At 37.8% G+C, this 24,926-nt stretch overlaps 1 protein-coding gene across 1 annotated transcript in view; it reads right to left on the bottom strand.

Annotated features, from left to right (window-relative positions):
• sei (seizure) overlaps positions 1 to 24,926 on the bottom strand; it is a 520,652-nt gene that overhangs the window by 123,670 nt on the left and 372,056 nt on the right. The window contains exons 10-12 of the mRNA XM_068225985.1: positions 22,751 to 22,893; positions 15,834 to 16,027; positions 12,358 to 12,581 (exon numbers count right to left, since the gene is read on the bottom strand). Coding sequence (XP_068082086.1) covers positions 12,358 to 12,581; positions 15,834 to 16,027; positions 22,751 to 22,893 — 561 coding nt within the window. The remainder of the gene's footprint in view (positions 1 to 12,357; positions 12,582 to 15,833; positions 16,028 to 22,750; positions 22,894 to 24,926) is intronic.

Raw genomic sequence — 24,926 nt, 5'->3', positions numbered from 1 at the left:
TGGACAAAGCGGAGGCGGGACAGGTTTTTCTCCGGGTACTCCAGTTTTCCCTGTCATCATTCATTCCAGCAACAATGTCCAATATCATTTCATTTCATTTGCCATTCATTAATCATTGCCCCAGAGGAGTGAGACAGGCTTCGGCAGCCGGCACAATTCCCATCCTGGCCGCTAGATGGGGGCTTTATTCATTCCATTCCTGACCCGGTAGAATTACTGGAAACAGGCTGTGGATTTTCAATGTACTTACTCTGATCATAATCTGATCATTTTTAACCTTTCCTGGGTTCGTTTTCAAGAGCCATCTTTTCCTTTGGAGAACTTAAAGTTAGATTACAGTAGATTCTCCTGGCATATAAATGAAAATTTAAACACGTTTGAAGTAAACGATAGGAATGAGATTGACCGTGCAATTGTTCACCTCTATAGTAAGGTCAATAATGCACGGAAGTATGTCATTCGTATCGCCAGAAATCCCGCGCACTTGCCTACGCGCGACAATGGTGCTGGTCACATTGTCAGCAATGACAAGGGCAGCAGATGTAATTTACCACCAAGTAGCGGTCTTGCATCTTGCTGTGGGGTCCAGAACAACAACAACAACAACAACAACAACAACAGCAATAATAATAATAATAATAATAATAATAATAATAATAATAATAATAATAATGTTTTGCACCATCGTCAAAATGTGCGGACCGCGCTGGAAACGGGTTCTGGACGGGTAATAACTACGAATGCAGTCCGGCCGCGGGTTCAGTTCCGCGAAGGCACCCAAGACGACACCACGCCGGATCTCCTCAAGGATTTCATCCATATTAAAATGCTTATAGGAAAAGATGGTAACGATTTAGGGACCCAACTGACCTTGTGGGATACCTGGACCTAGCGCGGGAAGTACGAAATCGATTGCTGGAAAGATAGATTGAATTGCCGTAATCTCTCAGAAAACGAGTCAGATCGCGAATTTTGGTGGATTCTCTCAGAAAACGAATCAGATCGTGAATTTCGGCGGATTATATATAAAATGTTAAGCATTCAATTATAAATTTCAGTGTAATGCCGTAGCGAAGCACGGGTATCTTGCTAGTCTACATATATAAAATAACATGTCCTGACTGACTGACTGACTGACTGACTGACTGACTGACTGACTGACTGATTCATCATCGCCGAGCCAAAACTACTGGACATAAAGAAATGTAATTTTGAGGATGCATTTATAATGGAGTGTAGGTGCTCACTAAGGGAGGATTTACGAAATTAGGATATCTATATGGCAAAAACTTAAAAGTTTACAGTCGTAAAAATTGATATTTGGAATCTTCTTTAAAAATAAAGAAACTTTTATTTTTTGTTTTCGGAAAATCCCATTAAGGGGGGTTCAAAAGAGGGAAAAGATTGAATACCTTTTATGACGATACTTATATCGCAAAAAATTGCACATGTTACAGAAATGAAAACTGTTATTTGGGATCTTCTTTAAAAATAAAGAAACATGTCCTTTCTTGTTTTTGGAAAATCTAATTAATGGGGGTGAACAGGAGTGACAAAGGGGGTGAATTAAAGAAAGACTATATATACAGTGTATCTCAGAAACGTAAAATGTTACAGATACGAAAATCGGTATTTTAAATCTCTTCAAATAAATAAGGATATATGTACTTTTGTTTTAAAAAACACTTAATGGGCTAAAAAGGACTGAAAATTGGGTTGAAACCTTTTTCTTAGGATACTGATATCTCAAAAACTGGAAACGTTACAGACATGAAATTTTGTATTTTGAATTTCATTTAAAAATAAAAGGCACGTATATGTTTGCTTTCAGAATGTCCAGTTAAGTGAGGAGAGGGGTGGAAAAAATTGATGAAGAAGTTGAATTCTTTTTTGAGGATACTTATATTTCAAAAACTGAATATGCTACAGACATGAAAACAGGTATGTGGAATCTCCTTTAAAAAGAAAGAAATACAAATTTTTTTGTTTTTGGAAAATCCAATTAACGGGGGTGAACAAGAGTGACTAAGACTATCTACAGAATATCTCAGAAACGTAGATTGTTACAGACGTGAAAAATGGTATTTGGAATATCCTGTAAAAGTAAAGAAACATAGGTAATTTATTTTCAGAAAATCTAATTACGGGAAGTGAAAAAGGGGGTTAATTTTTCAAATGAGAATATTTACAGAACATCTCATAAACTTAACATGTTACACGTGAAAATTGGCATTTTTAATCTCTTTTAAAAACAAGGAAACATGTATTTTTTGTTTCCGGAAAATCTTAGGGGGTGGGGAGTAAAAAGGATTGAAAAGGGGGCTGAAATCCTTCTATTATGGTAGTGAAATCTGAAAACTGAAGATGTTACAGAGGTGAATGTTATTTATTTTACGCCCTACTAGCTATTTTTATGGTTTTCAGAGAAGCAAAAGTGCCGGAATTACCTCCAGCAAGAGGATTCAGGAGGTCAAATGAACTGTATTGCGATTGACCTATCTAAGGCATTTGATGGGGTAGATCATGGGAGACTACTGGAAAAAATGAGTGCTATTGGACTAGGAAAAAAGTGACTGAATGGGTGGCTATATTTCTAGAAAATAGAACTCAGAGAATTAGAGTAGGCGAAGTTTTATCTGACCCTGTAGTAATAAAGAGGGGAATTCCTCAAGGCAGTATTATTGGACCTTTATGTTTTCCTGTATATATCAATGATATGTGTAAAGAAGTGGAATCAGAGATAAGGCTGTTTGAAGATGATGTTATTCTCTACAGAGTAATAAATAAGTTACAAAATTGTGAGCAACTGCAAAATGACCTTGATAATGTTGTGAGATGGACAATAGGCAATGGTATCATGATAAACGGGGTTAAAGTCAGGTTGTGAGTTTCAAAAATAGAAAAAGTCCTCTCAGTTTTAATTACTGCGTTGATGGGGTGAAAGTTCCTTTTGGTGATCATTGTAAGTGTCTGAGTGTTGATATAGAGAAGAATCTTCATTGGGGTAATCACATAAATGGGATTGTAAATAAAGGGTACAGATCTCTGCACATGGTTATGAGGGTGTTTAGGGGTTGTAGTAAGGATGTAAAGGAGAGGGCATATAAGTCTCTGGTAAGACCCCAACTAGAGTATGGTTCCAGTGTATGGGACCCTCAGCAGGATTACTTGATTCAAGAAATGTAAAAAATCCAAAGAAAAGCAGCTCGATTTGTTCTCGGTGATTTCCGACGAAAGAGAGCGTTACAAAAATGTTGCAAAGTTTGGGGTGCGAAGACTTGGGAGAAAGGAGAAGAGCTGCTCGACTAAGTGGTATGTCAAAACTGTCAAAACAGATCAGATGAAAGGCTTTTCAGGCGTTTGCTCTATTAACCAGCGTTTCGTCGTAGGTCTGACACTAGACTCATCAGAGTGGGATGTGTCAGAACCTACCCACTGACGCTGGGGTGTATGCAGGTGAACTTATCAGAAGCCCTCCATGGGAATTTAGAATTTTCCATAAGTGGTATGTTCCGAGCTGTCAGTGGAGAGATGGCGTGGAATGACATCAGTAGCGAATAAGTTTGAGTGGTGTCTTTAGGAAAGATCCCAACATGCAGATAAAGTTGGAATTCAAGAGGACAAATTGGGGCAAATGTTTGTTTATAGGAAGGGGAGTTAGGGATTGGAATAACTTACCAAGGGAGATGTTCAATAAATTTCCAATTACTTTGCGATCATTTAAGAAAAGGCTAGGAAAACAACAGATAGGGAATCTGCCACCTGTGCGACTGCCCTAAATGCAGATCAGTAGTGATTGATTGATTGATTGATTGATTGATTGATTGATTGATTGATTGATTGATTGATTGATTGATTGATTGATTGATTGATTGATTGATTGATTGTGAAGATAAGTATTTGGAGTCTCTTCGAAAAATAAAGAAATACATATTTCTTTGTTTTCGGAAATTCCACTTCGGGGGGTGGGGGTTAATAATTGAAAAATGAGTTCAATTCTATGTGTGAGGATACATATATCTCAGAAACGAAATATGTTGCAGACGTGAACATTGGTATTTGGAATCTCCTTTAAAAATAAAAAATATGCATTCTTTTGTTTTTGGAAAATCCATTTAAGGGGTATGTCAAAGAAATGAAAAGTTAAATGAATTATGTGTATGAGGTCACTTGGACCTATATCTAAAAAAAGAAACTAAAGATGTTACAGACGTGAAAATGGGTGAATCTCTTTTAAATATAAAGAAACAAGCATTTTGGGGGGAAAGTCAAATTGAGGGCTGGGGGTGAAAAAAGGAGTTGAATTCTTCTTTGAGAGGATACTTATATGTCAAAAGTTGAAGATGTTAAGGACATGAAAATTTGTATTTGGAATCTTCTTTCAAAGTAAAGAAACAAGTATTCTTTTGTTTTTGTAAACCCTTCTTAAGGGGGACGAATGAATTGAAAAATTCATTGAAGTATGAGGGTACTTATATCTCAAAACTAAAGATGTTATAAACGTGAAAATTGGTACTTGGAATCTCCTTTAAAAATAAACATGCATTTTTATATTTTCGGAAAATTACTTAGAGAAGGGGGTAGGAGGTTGAAAAATTGAAGAATTATTTGAACTATTTGTATGAGTATACTTATACTGTATCTAAAAGGCTAAATATATTACAGACGTGAAAATTGGTATTTGGAATCTCCTTTAAAAAAAGGACCACGCATTTTTTGGTTTTCGGATAATCGATTTAAGGTGAGAGGGGTGAAAATAAGTAAAGAAGGAGTTGAATTATGTTTATGAGGATACTTATATCTCAGAAACTGAAGATGTTACAGACGTGAAAGTTGGTATTTTGAATCTTCATTAAAAATAAAGAAACATGTACGACGGTCGAGTCATAAATCATGGCAACTATTTTTTTCTCGCGAACAGGGGACAACACGGAAAATCTAAGATATGCATTTGGAAATATAGGACATGTACTTATGCATAGTGCCTGAAGAAAACTTCTGACTTCAGGAGATTCTCGTAGGAAAGTGACAGAACCCAGGCCATTGGTCTCCACTGGTTACAGACCTTCGAAATAATCATCCAATGTATCCATTGTGCATTGCCAGCGGTACATCTTTGTCCATAGAAACTGGACGTCCTGGGCGTGGCAAATCGGCAGTTGATACTCTACAGTGTTCGAACGTCTCCACCCACCTCGCCACTGTTCTATAGTGCATGGCATGCGCACCTAATGCTTCCCGCAGCTCTGCATGGCATTGGCGTGCATTTCTCCCATGGAGATCTGCTATTTTAATATACGATCGTTGCTCCTGCTTGTTGACTTCCATTTTGTGTCGCTCTCACTCACACACTGAACTTGGGGGCATGCTTAGGCCCACACTGTTGTTCACGTACACCAACTAGTGGCATCATACGTAAGTACATACCGTACGTTTCCAAATACATATCTTAGATTTTCCATGTTGTCTCCTGTTCGCGAGAAAAAAAAATAGTTGCCATGACTTATGACTCGACCTATGTATTTATTGTTTTCGAAATACCCACTTAAGGGGGGAGAGGGGTGGAAAGAAGTGAAGAAGAAGTTGAATTATTTTTATGAGGATACTTATACCTAACAAACTGAAGATGTTACAGACGTGAAAACTGGTATTAAGAATCTCCTTTAAAAAAAAGGAACACGTATTTTTTGTTTTCGGAAAATCCACTTAAGGGGGTGAAAAGAATTGCAAAAGCGGGTCAATGTTTAAAATGAGTACCGGTATATCTACGGTATATGACAAAAACTGAACATTTGGAAAGTCCTTTAAAAATTCCACACATGCTTTTTTGTTTCCGGAAAAGGCATTTAAACAGGAGTGAAATGAAGTGAAAAAATAGTCAAATTTTTTACGAGGGTACTTATATCTCAAAAACTGAAGATGTAACGGACGGGAAAATCGGTACTTGGATTCTTCATTAAAAACAAAGAAACATGTATTTCTTTATTTTCGGAAAATCCACTTAGGTGGAGGTGAGGGTGGCGGAAGGACTGATAAATGGGTTGAATTCCTTTTGTGGGGATACTTGTATCTCAACAACTGAAGATGTTACAGACGTGGAAATAGGTATTTGGAGTCTCTTTGAAAAATAAAGAAACATGCTGGATTTTTTCGACTTGAGAGAAGACTGTTTCTCACACGTACAGTTCTATGTCGTATGGTCATCTTAGCCCTAAGGCAATACCACATATATGGTTTACAAAGAGTTTCTTGGGTAAATGAAATTCATATTTTCGGTGAGTTTTATACTTTAGGGATTCTTACGTAATGTTCTAGTACAGTACCGAGGAACGATTACTTTTAACAAATTACGAAATCCACGCAAGCAAAGCCGCGGGTAACTGCTGTCCTGACTGACTGATTCGTCATTACCGAGCCAAAACTACTGGACATAAAGAAATGAAATTTTGGGGATACATTTATATTAGGGTGTAGGTGCTCACTAAGGGAGGATTTTCTAATATTCTGTCGCTAACGGAGTAAAAAGGGCGGGGGGGGGGGGAAGTGAAATTTTTAAATGAGGATATCTACATCTCAAAAACTTAAAAGTTTACACACGTAAAAATTAGTATTTAAAATCTCCTTTAAAAATAAACACGCATTGTTTTGTTTACGGGAAATACCATTAAGGGGCTGTACCTTTTATCAGGATACTTATATCTCAAAAACTGAACATGTTACAGACATGAAAATTGGTATTTGGAATCTCTTTTAAAAATAAACACGTATTTTTTGTTTTTGGAAAATCCAATGAATAGGGGATGAACGGGAGTGAAAAACGGGTGAATTTAAAAAAAGAATATATCTACGCCTACAATATATCTCACCGGATGAGTTGGCCATGCGGTTAGGGGCGTGCAGCTGTGAGCTTGCATCCGGGAGGTAGTGGGTTCGAATCTCACTGTCGGCAGCCCTGAAATGGTTTTCCATGGTTTCCCATTTTCACACCAGGCAAATGCTCGAGCTGTATCTTAATTAAGGCCACGAATGCTTCCTTCCCACCCCTAGCCCTTTCGTATCCCATCGTCGCCATAAGACCTATCTGTGTTGGTGCTACATAAAGCCACTAGCAAATAAATATATATATCTCAGACACGTAACATGTTACAGACTTGAAAACTTGTATTTGGAATCTCCTGTAAAGCTAAAGAAACACAGATAATTTGTTTTTGGAAAATCCACTTAAGGGAAACTAAAAAAGTGGGTGAGTTTTTAAAATGAGCATATCTACAGAACATCTCAAAAACTTAACATGTTTCAGATGTGAAAATTGGTAATTCTAATCTCTTCTGAAAATAAAGAAACATGCATCTTTTGTTTTCGGAAGAAATCACTTAAGGGTGGAGTAAAAAGGACTAAAAAGGGGATTGAATTATATTTTTTAGGATGGTGATATTTCAAAAACTGAAGATGTTACAGACGTGAAAATTGGTATTTAGAGTCTCCTTTAAAAATAAAGAAGTTCGTATTCTTTTGTTTTCGGAAAATCCACATAAGGGGGTGAAAGAATTGAAAGAAAATATTGAATTATTTTTATGAGGGTACTTACATCTAAAAAATCTAAATATGTCACAGATGTCAAAACTGGTATTTGGAATATCATTTATAATTTTTTTTGCAAGTTGCTTTACGTCGCACCGACACAGATAGGTCTTATGGCGACGATGGGAGAGGAAAGGGCTAGGAGTGGGAAGGAAGCGTCCGTGGCCTTAATTAAGGTACAGCCCCAGCATTTGCCTGGCGTGAAAATGGGAAAAACCGGAAAACCATCTTCAGGGCTGCCGACAGTGGGGTTCGAACCCACTATCTCCCGAATACTAGATACTGCCGCACTTAAGCGACCGCAGCTATCGAGCTCGGTCATTTATAAATGAAGAATCGTGCATTTTTGAGGGGAGAATCAACTTGAGGTGAGGGGATAGGGGAAGGACTTGAATTCATTTTATGAGGATACATATATCTCAAAAGCCGGCCCCGTGGTGTAGGGGTAGCGTGCCTGCCTCTTACCCGGAGGCCCCGGGTTCGATTTCCGGCCAGGTCAGGGATTTTTACCTGGACCTGAGGGCTGGTTGGAGGTCCACTCAGCCTACGTGGTTAGAATTGAGGAGCTATCTGACGGTGAGATGACGGCCCCGGTCTAGAAAGCCAAGAATAACGGCCGAGAGGATTCTTCGTGCTGACCACACGACACCTCGTCATCTGCAGGCCTTCGGGCTGAGCAGCGGTCGCTTGGTAGGCCAAGGCCCTGCAAGGGCTGTAGTGCCATGGGGTTTGGTTTGGTTTGGTATATATCTCAAAAACTGAAGATATTACAGCCATGATAGTTGGTATTTGGAAGCTCTTTTATAAATAAAGAAACACGTATTTTTTGTTTTCGAAAAGTTCCCTTAAGAGGGAGTGTGAAGGAATGTGAAAAAGTTGAATTATTTTTATGGAGAAACTGATATCTCAAAAACTTAAGGTTACAGAAGTGAAAGCTGGTATTTGGAATCTCCTTTAAAATAAAGAAACAAACACTTTTCTTTGGAGGGGGATCAAGTTAACGGGTGGGGTGCTAAAGGAGTTGAATTCTTGTTATTAGGATACTTATATCTCAAACACTAAAATTGTTACAGGCGTGAAAATATGTATTTGGAATATCCTTTAAAAATAAAGAAACTAGCATTTTGGGGAGGGGGTGAAATCAACTTTGGGGGTGGGGGAAGAGTTTAGTTCTTTTTCAAGAGGACACATATATCTCAAAACTGAAGATGTTACATTCGTGATAATTGATATGTGGAAGCTCCTTTATAAATTAAAAAAAACATGTATTTTTTGTTTTCGGAAGATTCACTTAAAGGGAGGGTGAAATGAAGTGAAAAAATTGAATTATTTTTATGGAGAAACTTATGTCTCAAAACCTGAAGGGTACAGACGTGAAAATTGGTATTTGGAATCTTCTTTAAAAATAAAGGAAACACGCATTTTTGGGTCGGGTGAATCAAGTTAACAGGCGGGGGCGGGGAGGTGGGTGGAAAAGGAGTTGAATTTGTTTTATGAGGATACTTACATCTCAAAAACTGAAGATGTTACAGACATAAAAATTTTTATTTGGAATATTCTTTCAAAGTAAAGAAATACGTATTCGTTTGTCATCAGAATATCCACTTGGGGGCGGAGAATGAATTGCAAAATTAGTTGATTTCATTGTATTTGAGTACATATGTCTAAAAACTAACGATGTTACAGACGTGAAAACTGGTATTTGGAATCTCCTTTAAAAATGAAGAAACACTTAATTTTTTCAGAAAATCGACTTAAGGGGATTTGAAAATAGGTAAAAAAGGATTTGAATTCTGTTTATGAAGATACTTATAACTTAAAAACTGAAGATGTTGCAGACATGAAAGTTGGTATTTTGAATTTTCTTTAACAATAAAGAAAAACGTAGTTTTTGTTTTTGGAAAGTCCACTTAAGGGGGGAGGGGTGGAAAGAAGTGAAGAAGAAGCTGAATTATTTTTATAAGAATACTTACATCTCAAAAACTGAAGGTGTTACAGATGTACAGACATGAAAACTGGTATTTGGAATCTCCATAAAAATAATTAAACTTTTTTTGTATTTGGAAAATCCACTAAGATGCTGAAGAGAATTGAAGAAGTGGGTGAATTTTTAAAATGATATTCGGTATATCTACAGTATATGTCAAGAACTTAACATGTTACAGACAAGAAACTTGGTACTTGGAAAGTCTTTTAAAAATGTAAGAACATGCACATTTTTGTTTTCAGAAAAGGCACTTAACGGGGGTGAAAGAAGTGAAAAGTAAATTAAATTCCTTTTGATTAGGATACTATATCTCAAGAACTGAAAATGTTACAGACGTGGAAATCATTATTTGGAATATCCTTTAAAAATAATGAAACTGTATTTTTTTTGCAACCTGAGAGAAGACTTTTTCTCACATGTACACTTCTATGTCGCAATGTCATCTTAGCCCCAAAAGGCAATACCACAAACGTTGTTTACAAAGGTTTTCGGGGGTAAATGAAACTCAATTTTTTGGTGAGTTTTTATACTTTAGGGATTTTTAGATAATGTCTTAGTACAGTGCAGAGGAATGATTATTTTTATCAAATTATGAAATCCATGCAAGCCAACTGCTAGTAATTACATATGTTTTGGGAATGAATGTAGAAAGAATCAGAGGAAAATCGTACTGAGGATAGCTAGGTGAATTCACTGTAGCACTAAAACTAATCACTTAGATTTTGTTCCTGATTCCTGATGCTGAGGAGTAACGTAGTATGCCTACTCTGATACTCACATGGTTGTCATTTAGCAAATAAACTTGCTCCTCTATATTCCCTCCTCTCAGCTGGAGGGCCACAAGACTACCCATCTGTGAACTGGTGTAATTTTTGTGACAGCATAATTTTAAAAACACAGTTCAGTACCGGTAGTAAAATACAGCATGTTATAATTCTTATGGTACAGATCTGTTCTTAAAAACCACCAATCAATTGTGAGGAGACTTTGAAAGTCAAGAAACTTATACTATGTTACAAAGTCAGTGAAACCATCACAATTAACCTGGTTAATGATACGTCTTACTGAAGCATAGTGAGTATGTTGAAATATTTTTATCTACAGAAATCGTAGGTGTTTTAGATTGTCTTCATCATGTTTTGTAAATTAGAATATTTGTGTACTGAAGTAAATAGTCATTACATGATCCCTGTTAAGAAATCTATCCTGGCTACAGCCCTGGTTCACAAAGGCAAGCATAAGCACAACTAAGCAGTTAAATGGATTTACATTACCTGTATTGATTACCTACTGCTTATCTTAAATGTTCATTTTCATAGTAACAGAATTTGACTTGTGAATTTTTGTAACCTTCTTGCCATTTCATTGATGCAGTATGAAGCTGATTTTTATTTTAGTAACTATCAAAAAAATAATGGGATGTACAAGAATAACTAAATGATATGTATGCAATGGGTAATTTCATTCATAGACTGGTCATTGCTGAGTAATTTTAGTCCATAATAAGTGAAAGAATGTCAATATCTCAAGAAATGCTCCTGCTATTCATTCTGTACAGGAGCTAACATCAGCCAACTTCAATTCAATGATATTGTAAATAAACAGTGCTTCACTTTTTCTCTGTCAGCAGCATTCCAGGTAGTGGAGTATAACAAGCTGAAATACCCAAGAAAATATTTATGATAAAAGAAGCAACAAGGAACTCTTCTTGTGGCCATTACATCATACATGTACAGGAAAATCCTTCAATAAATAGTCTCAAACTTTTGAATATATACATTTCACCAATGATCATTGAGATCTTCTTATGATTGGTTTGATGTGCTAGGAGCAAGTTCACTAACCACAAAAAGTTGGTCAATGTTCCAAATATATCAATAATGCTTCACAGAAGAAACAAAGTCTGTGTATAAATATTTCTGCACACTTTTCTCAATGTGAAGGATAAATGGCTCATCTCTTTTTGTACAAATCCATCAATGAATGAATCAACTGTGATTATTATACATTATAAGATATAACTTTCCAGAATTCCAGATGTGAGTATTACTCATGGATCTGCTTATCACTGTGAATTTATTCAAGAATAACTTTGCTTTTGAGGATAAAATAAAATAAGAAACATTTATGTTCACCAATACAGGTTTGTGAATGAGTGACCAATTGTAGTTTGACACTGCCAAAGTAATGTATAGTGCATAGAATAAATAATTCAGAGAAAATCTCCAATGCCTGGTCAAAATATCTGTTTTCAGCAAATCTTTGATTTACAAAATATGGAGAATCCAGGCATCATTTAGGCCTAACATATGAAATCTGATATGATCAAACGATTCAGTATTTAAATTTCCTTTGGCTGAAGTCGCTGGGATGTGGGCCTACAAGCACTGGTTTGCAATGATTAAAACTGGAAGTTCAAGTTGTCATTGTCAAACATACCTATTAATATATTGAGAATGGTGGAAATGAGACAAAAGAGATTCATTTTCAGACTGGAAAACTAAATTTGAGAATATTTCAAGTAATCAGCTGCTTAGTACAGTTACTCAGATGAGAAATGTGCGAAGCCTGGCGTAGCAAAACTATGCAGCAAGCTCTCAGTAGCTAACTACTGACATACGGGGGCACAGCAAGAGATGAAGAATTAACTAGGTTATGTTATGCCTCTCTTAAAATTAGTTTGCAAAAGAAAAAAGAAAAGGGAAAGCAAGAAATAAAATCACAAGTACAATTTGTTAGAAAGGTATCGACTTTCATACATTATGTTAGCACAGTGAAAAATAACTTACTACTCAGATCCATCTTCGCTTGACTCGTGGCTATGGCCAAGAGTACCATCACCTCCAACACCGTTGTGGCTCCCCATACTCGTACTGTGAGGGTGGTACACTCTTCTGCGTGGAGGGATAAAGGCATACTTTCGCACATCTGAGTCTCGATCCTGTGAGCTTGACCGTGAGGCAATGCCTGTTCGGTGTCGAGCTGCACGCGGGTCAACACCGGCAAGCTCCTCCTGAAATGAAATACAATTTGAAAAATATCCACTAGATGAGTATTGATGCAAGAAATATTCTATTTTAACGGTGTAGGTTTGATTTTGATCATTACTGTTATCAATTTTGAGTAGAAAAAGATAGTTTTCCTTTCCCAGAGAAATGGGAAACAAAGGATGGCATCAAAGAGTAGGCATATGCACAGCTAATATGGAGTTAGGATACTGTGTGCAGATATGAGTACACAGATACAGCTAAAATGATAGTTAAATATAGGTTAAGATTAAAATTATTCAAACTGGGGAAAACTTTGGAATTAAGTGGTAAGCATCAAATGAGGCATATAGTCCATAAAAATCATTTGGCAAAGAAAATGTTAGGCAACATAGAAATGGGTGACTGTTGGGAAACAGAGTTCCATAATAAGAAAGGATTTTAAGTAAAATGAGTTTGCAAGAGTGAGATGCGTAGAAGCAGACAATCATGTTGAATATAAATCAAACAGAACATAAGTAGAATGTTTAGAAATTAGTAATTGGGTATGTCAATAAAAAAAGGAAGACTAACAAATTAAAAAGTAAGAGGAAAATTGGTTTGTTTAAAAAAGATAATGAGGCTCATTTGTAAGTTATGAGATTTATGAGTAAAGGAAATGAAACAGGAAATAATGAAAGTGAGAATCAGTAGAGACAAAGAATACATTAGAATTGTATGTTGGGAAGGTGAAAATATGATCAAAATCAAAAGAGTGTACAAATTTCACATAATTGGCAATAAGGAATAGAATAAACCGGGGATTTACCCAGTCCTTTCATAAATTATCACAAAGAACTTGAAAATATATTGAACATTTTTCTTGATAAATAATCCCAGTCTCTAGTTCATTATCCTATAAACAAATATATTATTTGCCCCAATTTGTCCTCTTGTACTCCATGGGATTAACAGCACTTGCTAATACGCAGCTGATGTGGGAGCACAAGTTGTTGTGCCTCTATAATCAAACGCTTTATGTTTAATTTAGAATATGAAGTGATATCAGCCACCAAGTTTCGTCAAAATTGGCGAGGTCACATTTGTGAGAGTCTCTTGTGAGAGTGGGGTAATGATAAGTAATACCGGTATATTCTAGGAAGGTCCCCAGATCTGTTAGTTCTACAACTAAGCCTGTGAATGTTTATTTAGTTTATTATTCATTGTCAGTTTCTGTTTAATTTCTTTTTGTAAAAGTTCCAATAGGGGGAGTTGCCTCTAACCCCCAGTAACCTCCCCTGGCTACGCCCTTGCACATAACAGTGAAGTGTCTTCTAGTAGGAGCTGATTTTGATAAGTTAATTAATATTATATGCTAAACGAAACCAAACCAAACCAAACCCCATGGTACACCAGCTCTGAAAGGCCTTGGCCTACCAAGCGACCACTGCTCAGCCAAATGGCCTGCAGATAATGAAGAATCCTCTCACCTTTTATTCTTGGATTTCTACACCAGGGTCGCTATCTCACGGTCATATAGTTCCTCAGCTGTAATCACGGAGGCTGAATGGACTTTGAACCAGCCCTCAGATCTAGGTAAAAATCCTTGACCTGGCGGGAATCAAACCCAGTGCCTCTGGGTAAGAGGCAGTCTTGCTCCCCCTAGACTGAATAAACTAAAACTGCAGTTGTAACAGGATGTAAAATAATAATGAACTTGCTTTAGATTTTCTGGCATTTATCATTTATATTCTCAGTCTCCACATCAATTATTACAAATTGTGTTGTATTAATTCATTTGACAGAATGTTATTACTCAACATACTCTAGGAAGGCTCTCCTGGAGGGAGGTTGGATTCTCAAAACCTCTGCCATCAGCTGAAATGAGGAGTGAGACAATTTGCTATTGCTCTCATCTCATCAGTCCAGCATGCCTACCAGTTAGTACACCCACATTAGAGGGACTGACTGCATAAAGAATGATGTTATTAACATTGCTTGAATCGGTCACTTCCATATTGTCAAAGCTGAGTATGCGACTGAGGTAGATCAATGAAAGTTAAAGAAATATTGTAGCTCATATCAGAGAACACAGTGCACTGTACTGTAAACATTGTGCTTTACTAGAAATGGATCTGGGTTTAAAAGAGCCTATGAGAATGACATTTTCTATTCACAGCTTCTCTTTGGATTCTTATATCATTAATATTACTGAGAGACAAAAAATTTATGTTTCATATTCTACTTTACACCCATGGTAATCTGCTCCAGTTATGTCCCTGGTTTGCCCAATCAGACGTCATTTGTTCTACCAGTTTACTGTAAAATGAGTAGAGGGCCAGGCATTTTGAACATTTATTAACATACACATTTGAAATAGATTGTTCCCTCTTTATTTTCAGAATTGAAGGAAACGTTTGTGAATTTCAACATATTTTTATAATAAGTTAAAGAACAAAAGTTTGCAGGGCTCATTCAAATTCTGTTATTGGTTTGGTAGAAATTAATTTTGCTGGAAATAATCTTCTTTTAGCATATATATTCGGTCTAGGGGGAAAAAGCAGGTTTAATTCCCGCCAGGTCAAGGATTTTTACCTGTATCTGAGGGCTGGTTTAAAGTTCATTCAGCCTCCGTGATTACAACTGAGGAGCTATATGACTGTGAGATAGCAACCGGGGTGTAGAAATCCAAGAATAACAGGTGAGAGGGTTCTTCATTATCTGCAGGCCATTTGGCTGAGAAATGGTCACTTGGTAGGTCAAGGCCTTTCAGAGCTGGTGTACCATGGGGTTAGGTTTGGTATTGTTTAGCATATAATATTAATTAACTTATCAAAATTAGCTCCTACTAGACGACACTTCACTGTTATGTGAAGGGGCGTAGCCAGGGGAGGTTAATGAGGGTTAGAGGCAACTCCCCCTATTGGAACTTTTACAAAAAGAAATTAAACAGAAACTGACAATGAATAATAAATTAAATAAACATTCAGAGGCTTAACTAACAGATCTGTAATTCACTTGTATTAGTGTCCTCATAATGACAAGTCATTCTTGCACCTGCATTGTGTTCTGCCATCATTTTGTAACTAAACACCCCCCCCCCCCCGTCATCGGCCGATCCTGGCTACGCTACTGGTTATATATCCAATAGAATAAAATTAACATCTTTTTAACTATAATCAAACTTACAGGAAGAGACTAACTTGGATATCTTGAAAACAGTTTTTGTAAAGCTTACTTCAACTAAGAGGATCTAAATATTAAACATCTTTCATAGAGAATTGGAGAGAGTGGCATACATCACGCATGTTGAATGTGATCTCCAAATTGTTGGAGAAGGAGTTGTAGAATTCAGGATAGAGCTCCAGAACATCCAGCAGATCATCACGGTGGATCTTGTGGAGATCGCAGTACGTGAGCGCTCTTACATTGCACGAAGACTTCCCCAGAGTAGGATGCAGGCACGGGTTCTCACCAAAGATATCATCTTTACCTGGGAAACAAATCATTTACCATCGCATCAAGAACACTTAGTTGTCAATTAATCCAAATTCAATTTAAATGAACACACTTATTCCTCCCTTTATGCATTGGATAGAATATTTTGAGAATATACAGGGTTATTCAGAATGTACGTGACAACGCTTTTCCTGTTGTGCAGGGCGGCAAATTGATTATTTATTAAGAGGGGACCCATGTTCATGGGTGCCTTAGGGTGTCTAACTTTATAAGTGCTTTGGATACGGTGATGGGCTTTCATTCCTCACTTTATCAAGAAACATTCACCAACCCAATATGTATTAAGTTACAAAAAAGTTTGAATTGTCGACCACCTACTTCATTACAGAGCCAACATCATCGGTGCAGAGATTGGCGCACATGGTCGAAGACGTCATTGTATGGGGTAGGCTACTATCAAGGACATGGTGAACAAGACTCCTGTGCCATTAAGGGAGGACCCTATTGTAAGAAACCACACTTTGACTGAAATACTGGACACACAACCAAATATCTTTCACCACATTGAAAAATGATCAGTTTGCCCTACCGCACAACATAACATACATTAAAAACAAGTTTTGCATCACCCTTGTGTATCACTTAACGGTGTTGCTGTCTTGCCCTGTCCTATACAGACCGAAAAGATGACTCTTAGGATGTTTGTAAACGTACTCCTAACTGCACATATCCCAAGCCACACCACTCTCGTATGCGAAGCGGTATTTCAATTGAAGTTCTAGTGCTAGTGTAGAAGCATTAGAGGTGTGTTATACGCAGTGTGGTATCTAGGATGGCATGACGTACAATGTCAACATGTGAACATGTACGCATAATCATGTTATGTCAGGAAGGATGGTCAACGAAGTCAGTCATGTAGGCTGCAATCAAAATGATGTGGTTCGGACATGGAAGCAGTACAGGGAGACAGAAACTGTTGATGACTTCCCTTACACACGTTGTCCAAGGGTTATGGCTGCAGTGGATGTCTGTTACCTTCAAATTTCAGCTTGGAGGAACCCTGAATTCAATACTAGCATGCTAAATAAGGATCTCTGGGCAACCACAGGTCACTGCATTTCAACTCGTAAACTGTGAGAAACAGGTTGCACGAGGCACAACTTCACCCTCGACGCCCAAGGTGAGGCCCAGCTCTCAAATCTAGACAACATGGGGTGCGGTACAGATGGGCCCAACATTATGCTGAATGACCTCTTCAGAATTGGTATAAAGCTCTTTGCATTAATGAGTGTGGTATAAGCCTTTTTCCTGACTGTCATCAGCAACATATTTTGAGGAGGACATGCAAAAAGGTGGTGGTAACCCAGTGTTTTGGGATGATGTTATGTGGGGTCACCATATAGCAGTTCTCATCCTGCAGGGCAATGTCATGACTGTACGACATCCTCCAACCCATACATACACTGTATCACTAACATTTTGGAGGAGAATTTGCCTTAATGGATGTTAATGCATGAATCCATCGAGCAGTCTTCGTTAATGACAGCCTTCCTGATCATGTTGTCCCTTGACTACTGTCTGATATTTTATTATGGCCACTCAAAGCTAGGCTTTAATTACAGATGGACTGATAGGCCTATTGCAAAATGAATGATACCAATATTTTCCTTGTTCAGTTATGCATTAGGGTGTATAAGACAAATTGATTTTGAAGTTCATTATTTATTTTTTATTTTTGTTTTAGTAGTGAACCGTATCAAATCATGGTCCAATTAAATTGGTTTAACACTGTGGAACATTGTGAATTTAGCCCTGAGGAACGAGCTCAGGAACGCTGGGTGACTGTGTGTGTATATGTGTCGAACCCATGGCAATCAGGGTGCGATGCTCTTCCCGCAGATGGACCAAGACCGGATGCCGTAAGTTTACTGTTGGAAACCGGGTTCATGGGTTGGGTACGCGAGGAAAAGAGAGAGCCGACAAACAGAATGCAAGAGACAGAGCGAGACATTTGAAAGCGGGGAACTACCGAGCAACGCCAGGCTGTCCTCTAACACGAAATTTCCAGGTCTGGAATAATTTGAATTCGATCCCGGATATAAGTCACAGAGCCACATCCCATAGATCCAAGAGGAGGACAATTCCTTTTGATATTTTCTATGAAGATTAGACCATGAAAATGATGTAACTGTGCCCGTTTTGCTCATTTTAACTTGTTTGAAATATCCGTTGAGAGGTAACTGGCCGAACCCAAAGCGAGCCGAGTGTATCTTGGGCATGTACTGAAGGGTGCGTCCCTCTACTCACTCTATAAAAGAAGGAAGCATTAGTGCAACTGTCTCCAGTAGGATACTTCAGTGCCCGCAGTAGCTAAGTGATATTCGAGGAGTACGTATTTTCAACGTGATCAACAAAGTTTGTTGTATCAGTGATAGAGCAGACTTAGTAACGATGTGTTTAAGCTCACCCGAGCAACATTTACTCCGTTAATAAATGTTTTAGCTCAAGTTTGCGTTGTGTAATAATTCCGTGGGCGGCTAATGACGGCTAACAGCCGAGAAAGACTTCATCGGAACTGGGAAGTATCCCTCAATTTGGTAACTATCGTTTGAATGGACTAATGTCTCGATAGGGGATATTGTCACTTGTATCCTTACCAAAAGTACGACAGTGTATCCGTGCACGAGCGAAGCGGTTAAGAGAATTGAGATTGACAACTGTTATCAGGTTACAGGGACACATCTCCAGCACGTGACAAAATGCAGCACATCATGGGACGAGAAGGACTGAACCAGCAGGTTCCTAGATCCGTCGACAGAAATGGTGTCATAAAATAAATTACACCAATGGAGCGGTTCCGAGGATACCGCTAATGGCAGAAATGGAGCTAAAGTTAAGTTGAACTGTTTATAAGCATGAAATGTAGTGATCAGATTCACATGTGGCCCTTTCGTCAAATATAACTAGTAATTGTAATGTAAGCCAAGGTGGCATTGGTTTGTTTTTATTTATTGTGTATATAGTGTTTGGGGCTACACTCCAGTTTTATTTCAGTGTTATTTAGAGTTGGGATACAAGGGCCATCTCATGATGTAGAGTAGTGTTTGATTTGTGGTAAGGTATTTTCACTCGTGTCATGCAGACACTAAGGTATAACATACATACATACATACATACATACATACATACATACATACATACATACATACATACATACATACATACATACATACATAATCATTATAGACCATTATGTTTACAGCGTTCAGTCTGCAAGCCTCTGTGAGTTTACTAAACGTCACCACAATGCTCTATTTGCAAATAGTGCTGTGGCCTCATTTAGTTTTATACCTGTTATCTTTATATCGTTAGAAACTGAGTCTAACCATTGTCGTCTTGTTCTCTATCTACTTCTCTTACCCTCCATAACAGAGTCCATTATTCTCCTAGATAACCTATCCTCCTCCATTCGCCTCATATGACCCCACCACCGAGGCCGGTTTACGCATACAGCTTCATCCATCGAGTTCATTCCTAACTTAGCCCTCTCTCCTGATTCCAAGTACCCTCCTGCCATTGTTCACACCTGTTTGTACCAGCAATCATTCTCTCTACTTTCATGACTGTTACTTCTAACTTATGAATAAGATATCCTGAGTCCACCCAGCTTTCGCTGCCGTAAAGCAAAGTTGGTCTGGAAACAGACCGATGTAAAGATAGTTTCGTCTCGGAGCTGACTTCCTTCTTACAGAATACTGTTCATCGCAACTGCGAGCCCACTGCCTTAGCTTTACTGCACCTTAATTCAATCTCACTTACTATATTACCATCAAGGGAGAACACACATCCTAAATACTTGAAATTATCTACCTCTTCCAGCTTTGTATCACCAATCTGACATTCAATTCTGTTGAATGTCTTGCCTACTGACATCAATTAGTGTATGCGAGGATCTTCAAAAGGCAGAAGTATTCAGTCAGCAGTATGTATTGTTGGTTACAAGGATAATATCCAGATAGAGGAGGTAACTAATACTAAAGAAGTATTAAAATTTACCTATGACAGCAATGACATTTACAGTAAGTTACAAAAGTTGAAAACTAGAAAAGCAGCTGGAATTGATAAGGTTTCGGGGGATATACTAAAGGCAATGGGTTAGGATATAGTACCATATCTTAAGTACTTGTTTGATTTTTGTTTGCATGAAGGAACTTTACCAAATGAATGGAGAGTTGCTATAGTAGCCCCTGTATATAAAGGAAAGGGTGATAGGTATAAAGCTGAAAATTACAGGCCAGTCAGTTTGACATGCAATGTATGTAAGCTTTGGGAAAGCATTCTTTCTGATTATATAAGACATGTTTGCAAAATTAATAAATGGTTTGACAGAAGGCAGTTTGGGTTTAGGATAGGATATTCCACTGAAGCCCAACTTGTAGGATTCCGGCAAGATATAGCAGATATCCTGGATTCAGGAGGTCAATTGGACTGTATTGCGATTGACTTATCTAAGGCATTTGATAGGGTAGATCATGGGAGACTACTGGAAAAAAATGAGTGCTATTGGACTTGACAAAAGAGTGACTGAATGGGTGGCTCTGTTCCTAGACAATAGAACTCAGAGAATTAGAGTAGTGAAGCTTTATCTGTCCCTGTAAAAATTAAGAGGGGAATTCCTCAAGGCAGTATTATTGGACCTTTATGTTTTCTTATATATATCAATGATATGTGCAAAGAAGTGGAATCAAGATAAGGCTTTCCGCAGATGATGTTATTCTGTACAGAGTAATAAATAAGTTGCAAGATTGTGAGCAACTGCAAAATGACCTCGATAATGTTGTGAGATGGACAGTAGGCAATGGTATGATGATAAACGGGGATAAAAGTCAGGTTGTGAGCTTCACAAACAGGAAAAGTCCTCTCAGTTTTAATTACTGCATTGATGGGGTGAAAGTTCCCTTTGGGGATCATTGTAAATACCTAGGTATAAATATAAGGAAAGATCTTCATTGGGGTAATCACATAAATATGATTGTAAATAAAGGGTACAGATCTCTGCACATGGTTACGAGAGTATTTAGGGGTTGTAGTAAGGATGTAAAGGGGAGAGCATATTTGTCTCTGGTGAGACCTCAACTTGAGTATGGTTCCAGTGTATGGGACCCTTACCAGGATTACTTGATTCAGGAACTGGAAAAAATCGAAAGAAAAGCAGCTCGATTTGTTCTGGACGATTTCCGACAAAAGAGTAGCGTTAGAAAAATGTTGCAAAGTTTGGGCTGGGAAGACTTGGGAGAAAGGAGACGAGCTACTCGACTAAGTGGTATGTTCCGAGCTGTCAGTGGAGAGATGGCGTGCGAGGACATCAGTAGACGAATAAGTTTGGATGGGGTCTTTAAAAGTAGGAAAGATCCCAATATGAAGATAAAGTTGGAATTCAAGAGGACAAATTGGGGCAAATATTCGTTTATAGGAAGGGGACTTAGGGATTGGAATAACTTACCAAGGGATATGTTCAATAAATTTCCAATTTCTTTGCAATCATTTAAGAAAAGGCTAAGAAAACAACAGATAGGGAATCTGTCACCTGGGCGACTGCCCTAAATGCAGATCAGTAGTGATAGTGATATGATGAATTTAATGTTCAAAAGGCTAATTGTCACACTTTACTACTTGCATCTCTTTTCAAGTTTCAAGATATTAGACTGCTGGCTTTCGGCACAATCTACCATTAAGACCAAGTCTTCAGTATAGGCCAGACTGCTTACTACATTTCCACCTAACTGAATCCTCCCCTGCCACTTTGTACCTTTCAGCAGATGATCTATGTAAACTACGAACAACAAAGGTGAAAGATTGCTGCCTTGTCTACCCCTGTAAGTACCCTGAACGAAGAATTCATTCTACCATCTATTCTCACTGCAGCCCAATTGTGAACATAAATGCCTTTGATTGATTTTAATAATTTATGCTTAATCCCAAAGTACCCTGGTATGGCGAATACCTTTTCCCTAGATACCATGCCATATGCTTTCTCCAGATCTACGAAACATAACCATCTATTCCTCTCAAACACTTTTTCAATTGCCTGGCGCATACTGAAAATCTGATCCTGACAGCCCCTCTGTGGTCTGAAACCACACTCGTTTACATTCAACTTCCTTTCAACCACATATCGCACCCTCCCTTCCAAGATGCTAGTGTATTCTTTGCCTGGTATTCTAATAAACGAGATACCTCAGTAGGTGTCGCAATCCTTCCTGTTCCCTTGCTTATACACAGATCCAATTAGTGCTTTTGTCCAACCTAAAAGTACCTTTCCCAAACTCCACGCTAATTTTATTACTCTATGAAGCTATTTCATCCCTGCCTTCCCACTATACTTCACCATTTCAGGTATAATTTCATCCATTCCTGCTGCTTTATGACAATGGAGTTTATTTACCACTCTTCGACTTCCTCCAGAGTAATTTCACCAACATCATTTTCCTCCTCCCCATGAAGAAAAGTTTGTTATTCTGTAACTGTGAATAACTACACGTCTTGGATGATATAATTCTTGGTTGTATTGCGAAAGAACAATCGCTGACATCTGATCAGTAGTTGTAAATTCTGCCTTAAATACTGACTAGTTCAATGACATCAGGTTGTAACGTTGATTAATCTCACTAATCTGGTTTAAATGTAACTTTACGATATTAAATTGAAGTAAAAGAAATTGGTTTCAAATATCAGCCGTTCCACGCTCTTAACTTACCTAAAATCGCCATAACGATGTCATCTTTTAGAATTTCAATGGAACCTCTTGAGATAAAATAGAGGTGGGTGAGCACATCTCCTCGATGAACCAACGTGTCCCCCGGAGGAGCGTGGGTGGTCTTGAACTTAAGGGACAGTGCTCTAAAAAAGAGATGACAAGTACAAATAAGACAGTGCATATTAATAGATATTATCCACTAAATATTTTTACTGTAAGTTGTTAATACTGTTAATACCCTAAGTCATTCATACTGATCTTGCCTCGCTTCTCTTAGAGGGATTACATCAGTTTACTCATGATTAGGAGAAAACTTGTTGTCCTTTAAGACAAAGCAGGCTTACACTAAACACATGTATGCTTGATACTGTTCTTCAAACAACAGCAGACACAAAGCTCAGATCTATAACCTATTGTCCTTGCCTGAGTTACGCCTGAAGGACACTCGCTCATTCTACAGGAAATTTGTGATAAAGCAACGTAAACATACTTCAGAAAATGACCTGAGATATTACACTTAAGGTTCTAAAATTAGGTCTTAATACTATCAGTCATGGAACCACGGGCTTTGACAAACAACTTTTAAAAACGTTTTAAGCTGTAATAGTGGGTTCAATCTAGAAATCACTGAACACATATTCATTAGCCATACATCCACTCAGTTTGTTTATTAGGTGCAGAAATATTTACAACCTATAACTCTTTAATTTCACTTTTTCTCTTAAAAGCAACTTTTATCAGTCTCACTTCCCTACTTCCAGACCGTTCCCAGACATCTGAAGTGACTACTTCTGTGACAGGAGAGTTTCTTGCACTGATCTATAATACAGAGTTTATGTTGTTCCATTTAAAAGGATTATGCATATCTCTCTCTACAGTTACGTCAGCTTAGTGCGTGTAAAACTTGTCCTATAGACTGCAAAATGACCTCAAGAATGTTGTGAGATGGACAGTAGACAATGGTATGATGATAAACGGGATCAAAAGTCAGGTTGTGAGTTTCACAAAATAATAGGAAAAGTCCTCTCAGTTTTCATTACTGCGTTCATGGGGTGAAAGTTCCTTGTGGGGATCATTGTAAGTACCTAGATGTTAATATAACGAAAGATCTTCATTGGGGTAATCACATAAATGGGATTGTAAATAAAGGGTATAGATTTCTGCACATGGTTATGAGGGTATTTGGGGGTTGTAGTAGGGATGTAACGGAGAGGGCAAATAAGTCTCTGGTAAGACCCCAACTAGAGTATGGTTCCAGTGTATGGGACCCTCACCAGGATTACCTGATTCAAGAACTGGAAGAAATCCAAAGAAAAGCAGCTCGATTTGTTCTGGGTGATTTTCGACAAAAGAGTAGCGTTACAAAAATGTTGTAATGTTTGGGCTGGGAAGACTTGGGAGAAAGGAGACGAGCTACTCGACTAAGTGGTATGTTCCGAGCTGTCAGTGGGGAGATGGCGTGGAGAGACATCAGTAGATTAATAAATTTGAGTGGTTTCTTTAAAAGTAGGAAAGATCACAAATGAAAATAAATCTGGAATTCAAGAGGACAAATTGGGGCAAATATTCGTTAATAGGAAGGGGAGTTAGGGATTAGAATAACTTACCAAGGGAGATGTTCAATAAATTACCAATTTCTTTGCAATCGTTTAAGAAAAGGCTAAGAAAACAACAGATAGGCAATCTGCCACCTGGGCGACTGCTCTGAATGCAGATCAGTAGTGATTGATTGATTGATTGATTGATTGATTGCTTGATTGATTGATTGATTGATTGATTGATTGATTGATTGATTGATTGATTGATTGATTCTTACTAAAGTTGCTGTGCTAGTGAGTATTGTGTTCTCAACGACTAATAAACTTTCTTCTAAATATTCTGAACAGTTTCAATGCGTGGTAAATCTGAGAGTCGAGTCTGCTCCAGCTGTACGGGAAGTTAGCATGATAACCCCTAGACCGGAGGTTCTCAAACTTCTCTAAGATTGTACCCCTGATTCATGTCTAAAAGTTTAATGTAACCCCCACGAAGAAATCCTTAAATGATAGGTTTAAAACATATGAATATGGTATTTGCCTAATTATTAAGCCAGTTTTAATTGATTGCAAACCGTTCTTTCAAATGCACAGAATAAATAAGACAAGTGAAATACAATTTTTATAATAAATCACAAGAA

This window comes from Anabrus simplex, chromosome 2 (assembly GCF_040414725.1).
Source record: "Anabrus simplex isolate iqAnaSimp1 chromosome 2, ASM4041472v1, whole genome shotgun sequence".
Lineage (NCBI taxonomy): Eukaryota > Metazoa > Arthropoda > Insecta > Orthoptera > Tettigoniidae > Anabrus > Anabrus simplex.
The sequence above is the reverse complement of the archived record's forward strand: the minus strand, read 5'-3'. Positions and strand labels throughout refer to the sequence as shown.